The sequence below is a fragment of the Vanessa tameamea genome, chromosome 8 (assembly GCF_037043105.1).
Source record: "Vanessa tameamea isolate UH-Manoa-2023 chromosome 8, ilVanTame1 primary haplotype, whole genome shotgun sequence".
Classification (NCBI taxonomy): domain Eukaryota; kingdom Metazoa; phylum Arthropoda; class Insecta; order Lepidoptera; family Nymphalidae; genus Vanessa; species Vanessa tameamea.
Genome location: NC_087316.1, coordinates 5,151,877 through 5,165,675, shown reverse-complemented (window position 1 = coordinate 5,165,675; position 13,799 = coordinate 5,151,877). Strand labels below are relative to the sequence as shown.

Below are 13,799 nucleotides of genomic sequence, written 5' to 3'. Positions count from 1 at the left end.
AGTAGAAAAATAAATTCTACGAAATATATCAAATGCATAACGTACTTGCAATGAGGATGCAGGCTAGTCAGTATCCACGTCGCACAATGGTGCCAGTTTTAGAAGTATAGGAGCCGAACATAATGGTTTTACCTTGCGTTTTGCAAACGACTAGATCTTTTGCACTGAATAAACTGTCCATTTAATACAATTCACATGATTCAAATGGTAATTTCTCTGTAATGTCTCTTGTTATCTATCGAGAGCACTGTCAATCACTTATCGTCATCACAAGCGAACCGCGTCGCGTGTTGTGTTAAACTATAGAGTTAAAAATACGTGCCAACTTGACGGCGGTTGCGGCGTGACTGCCTTGCTACTACACTAGCCGGCCGGCCGATCGCAAACTTTAACTGGCGACCACAATGGCTAATTAGAATGGCGAGCACAGCGGGGCGAGGACCGAGAGGGGCACCACCCACGGAACTTCGCATCCGCCTCATGGACGACTCTGATGAGACACCGATCTTATCAATGCGTCCTCAACTAACAAGATCAATATTGGTAGATCGCAAGTGCTCTGATTTTTTTGGCACTGACAAATGTCAGACTAAGTATAGTTCGCAAACGCCATCGTGTCAAATTTGTGAACTAACGTTAGTAAATAAAGAATCTATCGTCTATATACAAAGCTCTATTTACATTTAGATCCAGATATACAGATACAGATCCGTTTTATATGTAGACGTAATTATTATATTTAAAATGAGACATAATACTAGAAAGAACACAAATTATCAAGTGGAATTTAGCAAAAAGTTCATAGTAGTCGAAACTGTAAATTTTCTTTTGAAAATATTGAGACTGTTAATATTGTTGTTATAAGTTTTGAAATAATTATTTGTGAAATTATCGCATGTGTAAAACTTAAGCAAGTGAAGGGAGCTGGGAGAGTCAATAATAATTCCGTCGTGATGAGTCAAAGACCTTTCAATGTCAGCAAGAGACGTCGGCGGATCATCGATATCGATGTGTAATTAAAGAAATATGAATTGGATATCTTCAAAAGTCCAAATATGTAATTATAATTATCGATATGTTTATAAGCGCCAGACTCTATTTATATGGAGATTAATTTGGGATAGTTATTTATGATGAAACATTTCACTAGTAATTTATTGCTCTTTTAAAAAATTGGGGTCATCAACTTATAAATTATTTCCTTAACTTGAAATAAATAAAAAAAAAACGGCGATATGTTAAAATTACGATTCCTTAATACTCAATTTTTTATTTTGTTTATAAATTAAACATAAATTATAAACAATAAACATTAGCCTTCGACGTCGGACAGAGCGTCGGCGTCTTTAATTTCTTTGCGGAACATAAAGAGTTATTTACAATTTCTCGTTTATTGAAATCTGTGAATGAGTCAGCGTGTTCAATTCAGTGACTTAATTTGCTTGCATTCGACACGCGTGCGTTACCGTTGTGCGATGGTTTACTAAAATCTTGAGTAAACATCAAATGGTTTTACCATAAATTTTCTCATGTAGACATAAAAAATCAAGACAAAACAATTATATTTTCACCCGCGGCTTCGATCGCGTTGCTCGTCATGTGTTAGGCAAAAAATGTATCCTATGTCCTTCGTTGGAAATCAAATTTGCTTCATGCCAAATTTCGTCAAATTCGGTTAATTTGCTTGGCAGTGAAAGAGCGACAGACAGACAGATAGAGTTACTTTCACATTTATAATAAAGTTTTAATAAAGTTTAATGAGATTAAATAATGAGACCACAGGAACAATGTTAAAACATAACATAAAAATATATTTTAAGTCTTGACGTTTAAATCATAATATGTATGGTTTTAAGAGGCTATTGTCTACACATCTTCGTCTCTGTGTCGAAGGACACGGTTCGTCTCCCACACGTATCAAATGCTTGGAGGAGTTGTATAGGTCAAAACTCTGAACAAGAAATATAGCAAAAATAGCATGTGTGTAAAACAGCTGCTTATATTATTTATATAACCTATTATTTTAATGAATACAAAAAAAATCCTTTAATGATTAAGCAGACAATATAAAAAAAAATTGAATAAAGAAATTATGTCTCCTCCGTGTTCTAAGTTTATTCATTGTTTTTTTTTTATATCTATATATATAAATATATCTTGTTGTCCATGTTTACTCTAATACATAAAGTCTATATGCTTTGTCGAAACCCTAAGTCCATTTTAAGGCGTTCTTATCAGTTAGACGACGAAGTGTGCGAAGGCTTTAGAGTTAAAACTCGTGTTGCAAATTTTTTAAGTCAATGATTGGATTATTCACTGCGTGGCTTTAATAAGAATTTATTAAAATAATTTATTGACCGAGCTATTATAGTTGAGCCGAAGCTAATGAAGCTATGATTATAAATTTATAGAGTAGGTTATTCACCGTCGAACGCAACCGTTAAAAACGGATTTTTAAAATATTTATTTCAAATGTATATTTTATATAAATTGAACAGTTCTTCAACCACTTGAGTAAATATATATTCCGTAAATAAACTATAATTATATATTGTATTGTAGTCTAGATTACACATTAACATACGATGTCACTCTATTTAATATGTGTAGGAAAACAAGACATGTTATATGTTGTTATTGTTGCAATTATATGACTCAGTATGCAATGCAATACTTCTGAAATGTAGCATACAATTCTCAGACAGTATGACTAAAATGTATGAGTCGTCCCATTCATGAATTCACCAAGTTCAGCGGTCACCAATGTTTACAAACTTTTATGATTATCAAAACTGTCATCGTTGATAAAACGTATTACGCCTGAATTTTATACATAATCTACGATAAGACGTTGTTTATGTAATGCTAGAAATATTTAGGTATACCACTATTTATGTACAATCTTATAAGTCACGTATATTTTTTTAAAGTATTAATATATAGACAAGCAGAAGGGCCTGGCGGTAAGTGGGCTTTAGACTTTGGGCCTGTACGAAATATTAACCATTCCTTACATCGCCAATGCGCCACCAACCTTGGGAGCTAAGATGTAATGTCCCTTGTGCCTTACAGTGGCTCACTCATCCTTCAAACCGGAACTTAACGATGCTGAGTATTGCTGATTGGCGGTAGAATATCCGATGAGTGGGTGGTACATACCCAAACAGGCTTACACTTATCTCTACCACTAAGTAAGAAAATTAATTGAATCATTATGTCGTTATATCCTTTCTGTTATATAAAAAAAATATTATTATTATTATATTTATAAAAAGTTTTTTTTTATATATAAATTAGTATAATCTATAATGTTCATGGTTTGAATGCATATAGATTCATTATGTAGAGCGATTTTCATATTACTTAATATATGTCAACTTTTTTAGCATCATTCCAAAGAAATGGCTTACTTTAATTAGATTAATATTAAAATTCGGCAAGCAATTATGTTTGTTGTTAAATTGGACACGAAACCTAACGGATCGTGTTGAAATTGGACATAGAGATTGTCTGGAGTGTGGATAAAGACGATTTAGGGGCTTTATGGGAAAAATTGTTTATGACATACGCAGTCGCGGGGAACAGGTTATATAGAATACTTTTACATGCAGGTCATTGTTTTTATTAGTGAAAATAGTAAGGTTAAATATTTGAGAAGTAAATTCAACTATATAGGATTACCTAAAATATTAATAGCAAATTTTAAAATATAACTTCTCAGACCGTTATATTTCGTATTTTATAAATATAATCCTGGCTAATGCATAATATATATATATATATATATATAGATTATTATAAACGGAAGTGTATTTTTTGTTTTGTAGTTCTTCACGCGGCAAGGAATCTGCGTGGTTTTTTACATAGAGATACTTTATAGATAGATAGAGCGATTAGTATTTTTTATTTTATTTAAATGCATATGAACTAATCCGCGTGTTAAAGATTCTGTTATATTATGCATTATTTTTATTGAAAGCTATTAACAATGCATTAAGTAACTCGTGGCCGATGATTCGCGTACTTTTAAACGCGCAAAAGGTATGCGCTATGGTGATTCATCATTCATTCACGTGGTCGCTTATCACCACACAGGCATAGTACAATATTACGGCAGTGTTCAGTAGATGTTACCTGCGCGTGCGCCGACTACAACAACCATGACTCACACATCCTGTTCCACCTTCGCGGCACTTTCACGAATTTAATATTCAATAGGTTTGTGACCGATATTGATTTGATGATAGGAAAATGTTTCCTTATTTTGATTTTAAAAATAAATATGCATCTGTGCTATTTTATTGTTAGATTAAAATTATTTTAAAAAAAACATACATTTGATATCTATCTAGTATATTAGATAGATATCAAATGTATGTTTTTTTTAATATCGTTAAAAAATTACAAAAGGTAAAATTAATATAATTATTAAATTTATTTAGAGTGTTGACAAATTTAGCATTTTTACACGATTTTATTTAACTTCACGTGGTAGTGTTGTTATTTTGGAGTTTGTCAAAAGAGTATTGGAATTTCAAGCAGATTTCAACCGTTGAGCTGAAAATTTTCAAACACTTCGGTGCCGGTTACTAGATTAAATTCGTTTTACTACGAGGATGAAATAAAAACTAGTTTTGTTTTTTTTTTAATTGGAAGTTATTTAAATACTAGATCACTACCGTCACCCGAACGGATATTCGCATAACCTGTTCAATTTCTATCATGAGTCATGTAACTTGTTTCACGATTAAATCGTTTTTCTTTTTTTTCATCTTTTTTAATCGAACAAAATAGATATATGATGAAGTCATCCAATTAGCTTAATATTTAAAAGTTTAAATAAATGGCTGACTTGACATAAATGTACCGATATGTCATTTGATTGTCTGTGATTGGCTCTTCCTATTATTATTTAATTCAGATAAAAAATATGTTTGTTAATAAACGTCGTTTCGATCGCGAATCGATATGAATTAATATTAATTGCAATATAAGTTATAAATAAACACTGATTGATTAAAAATTAGATTAGTTGATAATAATACTATTTGTATTTATAAATAATTGATAGAGTTTATTAATAAGTCAACTAAATACGATATTAATGGTCGAAATTTGACCATAATAATTAATACAAATTTGAGAAAGATACATACATGTATGATTTTTTATTTCATTTTACAAACATTTTTTTACTCTTGTTGACATTTTTTATCGTTAACCCTAATGAAAAATAAAATCGATTGACAAACAACGAAGAAAAATGTACTTATTTACTATCTTTGCCTATTTATAATTGTAATAAGTACTGTCGTAATTTACTGCCTCAATGGTTTGGCGGCTAGCCTAAAAGGTTTAAATTCCGGTCCTATAAAAAAATACTTGGTTCTTTTATGAAAGTCGCAGTAGATTATAGAGTTTAAAAGATGGCCGCGTTACGCTCCTGTGATTCGCAGAGTACATATAGCCGTTCTGCGTTTAATCTCCGATCGTGTCGTAAGTCTAATCCTCGGTGTTATAATACGACCGGACCACCAGTATATCACTTGTGCAATACGATATACTTGCGCTGAAGGTCTTGTGTTTGAGATTAAAAGCCATATATATACGGTAAGGATTTTTCGTCAGTTTTACGGATAGCAGGTGCCATTTCGAAACTGCCCATTTGACAATATCTTATTTCCTTTTTAAAATTTACTATCGTATAACAAAACCCTAGTATTTGTGGAGATTAAACATCGGAAGCGACATAAACTTTAAGTTTTAGATAGTTATGTACTTAAAAACCAAGATAGCTGACAACGTTCGAGCGGAAAAGAGTCTTAAGTGTTATTAAAACCATGTGCAATTTATTATGCAACCACAATTGATTATATGACGTTATAAAAATTCACATTACAGAAATTAGGTTATAATATTAGCATTGTACAGCGATGAATGCAAACAGCATGGGGAAAACCAGACATTTATCTATTTACATAATAATCGTTCTATACAATATTAAACAATGTCTTTGTATGTGTCGATTTAACGACGAACTAAACATATTGCGAAAAACTATTATACATTATTGTAATGTCTGATGTCGTGCAATTGTGTTAGTAGACACAGACACTAAACGCAAATGTAGTTTAAGCAACAAGTTGTCGCTCGCGGCATCGTTCGTATTTTAGAGGTTGGTCCTTAGGTGTATTTCATTTTTGGTTTCGCCGTGAAACAACAGACAATACAGATAGACAGACACAGTTACTTTCGTATTTATAATATTAGTATAGATAAGTATTTATTCTGTCATATTTCTATCTTACATCTATCTATTATATTATACAACATCTATCATTATATTCTGTCATACATCTATCTATTATATGATGTTATAATTAATTTTAAAATAATGATGAAACACGGTGATGATTGAATTGAGGCTATTCTCAATCCCTTGAGAATAGTCTATCACACTGCTGGTCATATTACAGCACACAAACGGGTGCCCTAATTTATAAATTTTCTATCTATATCTTTACTCTCATAACACGACTCGAATAGATCTTTCAGAATCATTTTCTCCTTTATTTGTCAAACGGTTTTTTTTTTTTTTTTTGTAATAATAGCAGAAAATAAATGTTCGAAATATGCAAATTCAAATTGAATCATCCTCAAATTTTCAATAATGATTAATTATCGTTGAATTCCGCCCACTGTATGAACTATAGTTAAGATAGATAGGTTCAGTATCTCTTTTTTGTCAAATGACATTTGTAATGAGTTACGAGTCCAACGACGCGATTAATTATTTGCTTTTGCCAAGAAAGTAAAAATTTAATTCTATATAGAAACCGATTCTTTGTTGAAAGTTTAAGTGTAGTACTTATTATAAATTTATATTTAAAAATATATCCTAGCTCGCCAAAATATTGTATATAGGTGCTATTTAGTCGTATACAATTGGGCGTTATGTTTCTTCTTTCATTAATATTAAACTGAAACAATGCATGAGTTTTTGTTTGTACAAATTATTTTGTTTTAATTAAAATAACTTAAGTCGGTTTTCCTATCTTAATTTTTTAAAGTGATCAATAGTTTTTGTTTATAACTTATAAAAGGGCACTAGTCTTTAATTATTTGAGGAACTGTATAAATTTGATCTGTTCTTTTTAATTATTGGAAGCATATTCATCTTTAGCGCACCTGCAAGAATTGACTCTACGAGTTAAAGTTCCACATTTATAACATTTATTTTAAGTCATCTGGATACTTGATTATTCTATTTAAATTAGATCATCTATACGTGTTCTGAGATTGAATTGTATTTTGTGAATGGCCATTGTAGAATAACAATTATAAATCTGTCTGTATAGTTGTGATATTTTTTGACGTTTTGTAATATTTTGTACAAATTTCATCGTCTCGCAGTCCTCGTATAAAATGTAGTATTACAAGTGTTTACAATAGATTTATAACCATGTTCAACGTCAAATTCACAATGGGTGGCCAGATGTTTCAGTTCCGAGTGGTATTTTATAACCGATTCATCTTCTTGTTGTCTAACCATATTAACGAAGTTTACGAGTCTAAATAATAAGCTATGTGTTATCTTATGATAAATAAAACATCGTTAAATTATTTTTAGTGTTGTTTAAAGTATTATCGATTATAGTTGACCAACAATTGTTGCTAAATAAAAATGAATTTTATTAATTCGTTCTAACGGTTTAATTTAAACTGAACGTTTCAAATGTCAACGTTGACCAAGATTACTTTACTATTTTTTTGCTTACGTTTTATATTATTGAACAAATTCATCAAACACGTGCTCGCTCTTCAACTTCTATAAAAAAAACCTGTTGCTTTATTAGATTGAAAGTCTAGTAAGTTTAATTGGTTGAATTTTCTTTCGAAATTTAAAAATACTACATAGTTGTTCTTTTTTCAGATGACGGTTACTAAAATCGAAACGCGATAGTCACATTGCAAATTAGTAATTTTTAATACGACTTTTCGCGATATCAAATTGTCCAGCTCGTACGATAAAGATACTCAATTACATAGCTAGCATTACAATTTGATAAAGTAGTATGTACTTCTATAATCCTGCATACTATATTAAAATACTCGGATCCATACAAATTTTAATAATACAAGCAATTATAACTATACTTGAAATTAGCCTTTGTATGCAGATTAGGCTAAATTGAGTACGTTGCTGAGTTTTGTGGTTAGTCGGCTAACTGACAAAGCGGCTATGATTCATTTGTTATTTTAACCAATACGTACGAATATTTTGCGAACCTTATCTCTGAGACATGCATTTAGTGGCACTCTCAGAAAGCTTGTAATTGTAAATATCATGTATATATTATAAAGAGGAATATTTTTGTGTGTCAAATCAAAAGTTGTCATAAAACTGACAACTTTTGATTTGACACACAGAAATATTATGGTTTGGTGAAAACGTAGCTTTACGATAGAGATAATTTACCTCAATTGTCAAATGTTGATAGTGTTGCTTTTGGGAAAGTTTATCTATACTAATATTAAAAAACGAAATCAAGAAAGTCTGTCTTACTGCTGTTCTTTTCACTGAACCGAAATTGAAGGAATTTGGTATAAAGCAAGATTAAACTCCAAGGAAGAAAATGGGCTATTTTGCCTAATACGTGACGACTAATCCCTAAAACGCGACAACTAGTAAACAATATAACAGTACGAGCGCGGCACGGAGCGGAGTAGTAAGATGACGGAGATGTTTAACGCGCGAAGCAGATACTAATGTTATGTATTAGGTATTTATTACAGATCGTAAAGGAAAAACAATATTTTAAAACAATTGCTCCTTCGGCAATTCATTTAAATACTAATTTGTTTATACGGGTATTATAATATCAGAAATAATAATAAAGGAAATATTAAATATTCATTTTGTAAAACATATTTGAAGTTTACGCCTCTTTGCCTAGTGTTATCAGTGTAAATGTAGATGTGATTAGAAAATATGATAACTAGAGCTGTGTTTTCAAACGTTTACTTAGAATGCGAAATAATAAGTCTCATGTAAAAATATGTATAGAATATTCTTGTGGACTTAAATTTAAAACGTCAAATGCAATTTTAGAGACAAATAATAAGAAATAATTAAATCGAGTTCAAAACGAATTCGAGTAAGCAATTTAATAATGTTAAATTACTATTCTGTAAGAACTGACTTCACTTCACTCGTGAAAAGATGAAACGTATTGTGGGTATACTTTATTTATTACAAGCACCAGTTCTTCCGTGGTGAGTTTTGAGTTTGTTATTTATAGAATAGCTGTACTAATAGCGATTCAGTGCCTCGAAAGCTAAAACTAACTTCTTCAGATTTATAAATCTGACAAATCACTGAACACCAATTGTGTCATCGGCTGTTATTTCTATTAATTAATTTTTAATCTACCTTCCACCGAAATTTAAACGGTCAAGTTCATACCCATCGTGAAGTTTTTGTTGTCTTTCCCGGTGAAATGAGGGACTCTTCTGAACGTACCTGAAATATTAAGAAACCATTTAATTAATTTTAAAACATAACGTATATATAAATACAGAACAGTTAAATGATATTATGATGAATGAATTGATAGTAATTTCATTACTAAATACTTGTAAAATATTCTTAACAAGAAATTCGCGCGATGAATGTATTAACAGCTTGTTAACCCATTGGTTGGCTAAGGTCTATTCACACATTTGACGAGAAGGTTCTAGAGTTTACTTCACCACGCTGTTTAAATGCGGGACGGTGGATACACGTGGCATATCCACCACGTGCAGTTTTCCTCGCGATGTTTTCCTTCACCGTTGAGCAATTAAAATATAATTGAGCACATGAATTCAGTGGTGCTTACCCTGGGTTTAAGATTCACATAACCATTTAGCCATCTGGGACAAATGTAGTGGAGGCAAATAATTAGCATAGACCAAAGGACTTTAGCAAATTCCAATCTAAATAGATATTTATAACAAAAAAATTTCCAACACTCTTACTAAGATAATTGTTATCGTCTACGGTAAATTATATATGTACGAAGCGTTTGTATTTTACATATTATCCTAAGTACATAAAAATCGAATAAAATTGATACGAATATCATAAGCCATCGATATCGGCGTCCGTATGTTATAACTCTATCAAGATCTACTAATATAACTCCCGCCATTTTTGAAGATAAGACGAATGAGATAAAGATTTTAAGCCTGTTGTAAATAAATAAGAATATCATATTTCGACTGATATTTAACAATCACAATTTTGATTTATTTGTACTTTAATCTTATCTGGACAATTAAAAGATATATTGGGTAATTAAATTAATAACCATGCAATGATATCGATCAATATTTTAAGTGTATATAGATATTTGATGTCACAATGTTTAGTTCAAATGTTGCAAGCCGAAATAGAACTCCTCTTATCCTACGAAGTTGGAGTTTTACATGTTTATTTATATTTCGAATCAATGACAACCTATTTTTACGGTACGTATATTCTGATTCAACTATGCAACTAGGATTGGTTCCAGGCGAAGGAACTCTTCAACAGTTAAGCATCGACTCGAAATTTTGTATATAAAAGCTTCTAATATATCTATATGTCTGTTTGTGTCGTCTGTGTATATATGTCTGTTTGTGTCGTCTGTGTATATATGTCTGTTTGTTGCTCTTTCACGGCCAAATCACTGAATCAAATTTGCTGAAATTTGGTATGGAGCAATCTTGATCTCCAAGGAAGGATAGGGCTTTTTTCAAAGCTTAACACCTAAAACGCAAGCTAAGCGGGCGACAACTATTTCTTTATATCTTTATTTAAAATACTCTGAATGTTTTCATACACTTTTGTTTCTTTAGCAAAAGTTTTACTCACAATACAATAACTGCCAATCTTTCGATATCCTACGCTATTGAATTAAAATTATTAGTTTAAAAGTGATATTTGAATTCATCGAAAAATAGAATTTTAATACTTTGTTTATGTTATTATTAATTAAGTAAAAGATATAACAATATACTAAGGTTGAGTCACAGCTTATGAATGATTGACTCATAGTTCATTTACCTTTCTGCTTATAGCTAAGTAATTCTTATGCCACAGGTTATATTTCAGTTGCATGTACTATGCGAATGTCTATGGAGCGTCATTTACCGTATTCAACATAACCGCCTTAAAAATCTCCCTATAACAATTCAATATTAAAATATACTTGGTTAAAGTAAGCTCTTCTAAGCACTTTTGAATAATCATTTACATCATATTCTATGGAAAACTACCACCGGTTCTGCATTGAAAATTCTACCGAAAGGAACCGGAAGAAACAAAAATCGAACTTTTCGATCAATTATTAAAATGCCATTAACGTTTCTTTCAATTTATTAATTTAAAAAATTAAAAGTATCTGCGAAATTTTATTATAGAACGGATACCTTACCAGGAAGGATTTATTGACTGCGTAGTCGGACACTTTTATCAACTAATATTAATATACGCCATTTATAGTAATTATAATATGTGTTGTATAAAATGTTATGTTTTCTAAATTATTATTTTCAATCGCCTCTCAAAATACTTATTTAAAATTATTATAATATTAATTAATAAAATTATTAAAATATTAATATGACTATAAAATTGCCGTAAATATTGTTCGATGTCAAACTAGTACTTCTATAATATGTAGTTTATAATTGAATAAGTTATCGTTTAAGGTTAATTATAAGATGTTTTATGAGATGTCTGCTAAAGGTTAACAAATGATATTAAGACGAACAATGTAACAAGCAATTGCAGCGCCAGCCCACATTACTGTCTAAACGCGCTTTAAATCGCCGACGGTCAATAATTTCGATCCAGTGCGAGCAATTTAATTCAGCTTAAGATGTCGCGTGGGCACATTGCATTGCTGCTCGTGAGTGCGTTATAAAACTTTATAAGTGTCGCGACAGTAGGCGGCCGGAAGAGTCGAGTGGCGAGTGTTAGTGGACTTCCTACTTAGACAGCTCGGAGTTCAACGGAAACGCTATTTTTGGCGCCCATCGTCGTTTCCTCGGAGGAAAGCTGCAGTTGAACAATACATGTAATACTATATCAGTTTTTTCTTTTATTTTATGAAACGATGCGATATATCGTAGGGGGTATAAATTGTTTTTAATAAAGTTCAAAGAAACTTAGACATGTCGTTTTAATGCAATTTTAAATAAAGAATACTTAAATCTCTTTTTTTACGGTATGCGATGTTCATGTAAAATAGCGACGATTTTTAAAGTCCAATGAGTCAGGAAGGCGGCGAGAGCATTCCTTACCGCATTCCTTCCGCTGAGGGTCCAGAATTCCCATCATTGTGCCATCGTGGCACGTCGGGAATCCGGCAACCACTCAACGCCTCGTTGTAGGGCTTACATATAATGTTCAGATATTTTTATCTTTCGAAAGTTTTCTTGATATCCTCTTTTCTTTATTTATTTGAATGTCTAGTGCTTTATTTCTTAATTACAATACAATTGTTAATTTATGATACAACCATTGTTAATAATCATAATATTAATTTAATTAGATTGTAAGAAGATTTGCAACATTACATATGTCATATTGATTGGAAAAATATAATCAGTTAAGAATTTACATTGTTTTAAAAACACACATAAAAAGTTTTATATAAATTTTAATTACTTTTTATTTCGTGGTATTTAGGATGTTTTTTTTATTGAAATCGGATCCACTTAATTGAATGAAATTTCAGACATTTGACTGCATTGAAACAAGACGAGATGAGATTGATTACTATCATATTACAATCGTATTGAATGATTAATGAATATATATATATATATATATATATACATAAGATATATAAAATTGAATTTTGAAAATATATGTATCATTACTTATATTATAGTAATGAAGAAAGTATATAGTAGCAATTTTGTATTTTTCTAATTCAATGAATGTTATATTCTAATAATAGACAGCTTAAACTTGAATTTTGTTTTTTGTTAAGCATTACAAGGTTAGCCATGGCATTAACAAGTTATGCTAATAAAAAAAAAAAAAAACGATCTTGTTCGATACAAAAAAATAACTACACTTTATAATACAGAGTACATAAAATTATTACCCAATTGAATATAATTATTCAATAATCTATTATAAAAATGGGTCAGATGAACGGAACCTAACTGGCCTAGTTTCAAAACTGCATTACTAAATGAAAATTCTCAGTAAAAAGCCATAATGCGTTGTAGAGTGCGCGTCTGTTATCTCGACGCGGCGCTATCAAAGGGAATCGTAATTAAAACAATTTTACTCTTCTCATCTGCAATATAAAGGTTCAAATTCACTTGCTCATACATTTCCAGATGCAGGGACGGTTTTACCCTTTTAACCTAAATATCGATAAAGAATACTCGCCTCGAAAATAGGGGACTCTCGTGCAATATTAATTTGCGTTATAATTTGTGTTAAGTAGGTTATTGTGACTAATAATGAGTCGAAGGCAGATTTCCTAATATGATTGAGACAAAATAATGTATGTATACATAAAATGTTTTTATTTGTACTTAGTTACTTTAAAATCTTAACAGGTAATCTTTGTTCATGCGTTTAGCTGAAGCCTCCAAATTCGCTGATAATTCTTAGAATTCAGCCAAGTTTGAAGGTGCGAATATTTCTGAAGTAGGTCGACAAAGTGGAACGACATCGCACTTCTGAATCAATCGTCCTCTTCTTACCGCACACGTTGTTGCCATACGTTACGTTTCATTTATAAAATACT

The 13,799-nt window shown here is 31.0% G+C and overlaps 1 protein-coding gene across 10 annotated transcripts in view; it reads right to left on the bottom strand.

Moving 5' to 3' along the window:
* Positions 1 to 13,799, bottom strand: part of Sarm (Sterile alpha and Armadillo motif) — a 74,702-nt gene that overhangs the window by 17,693 nt on the left and 43,210 nt on the right. For 5 of the 10 annotated variants that reach the window (XM_026639584.2, XM_026639585.2, XM_064215657.1 and 2 more), the window contains one exon: positions 9,467 to 9,523. The exons of the other annotated variants lie outside the window; for them this stretch is intronic. In XM_026639584.2, coding sequence (XP_026495369.2) covers positions 9,467 to 9,523 — 57 coding nt within the window. The remainder of the gene's footprint in view (positions 1 to 9,466; positions 9,524 to 13,799) is intronic. 10 annotated transcript variants of the gene reach the window in all.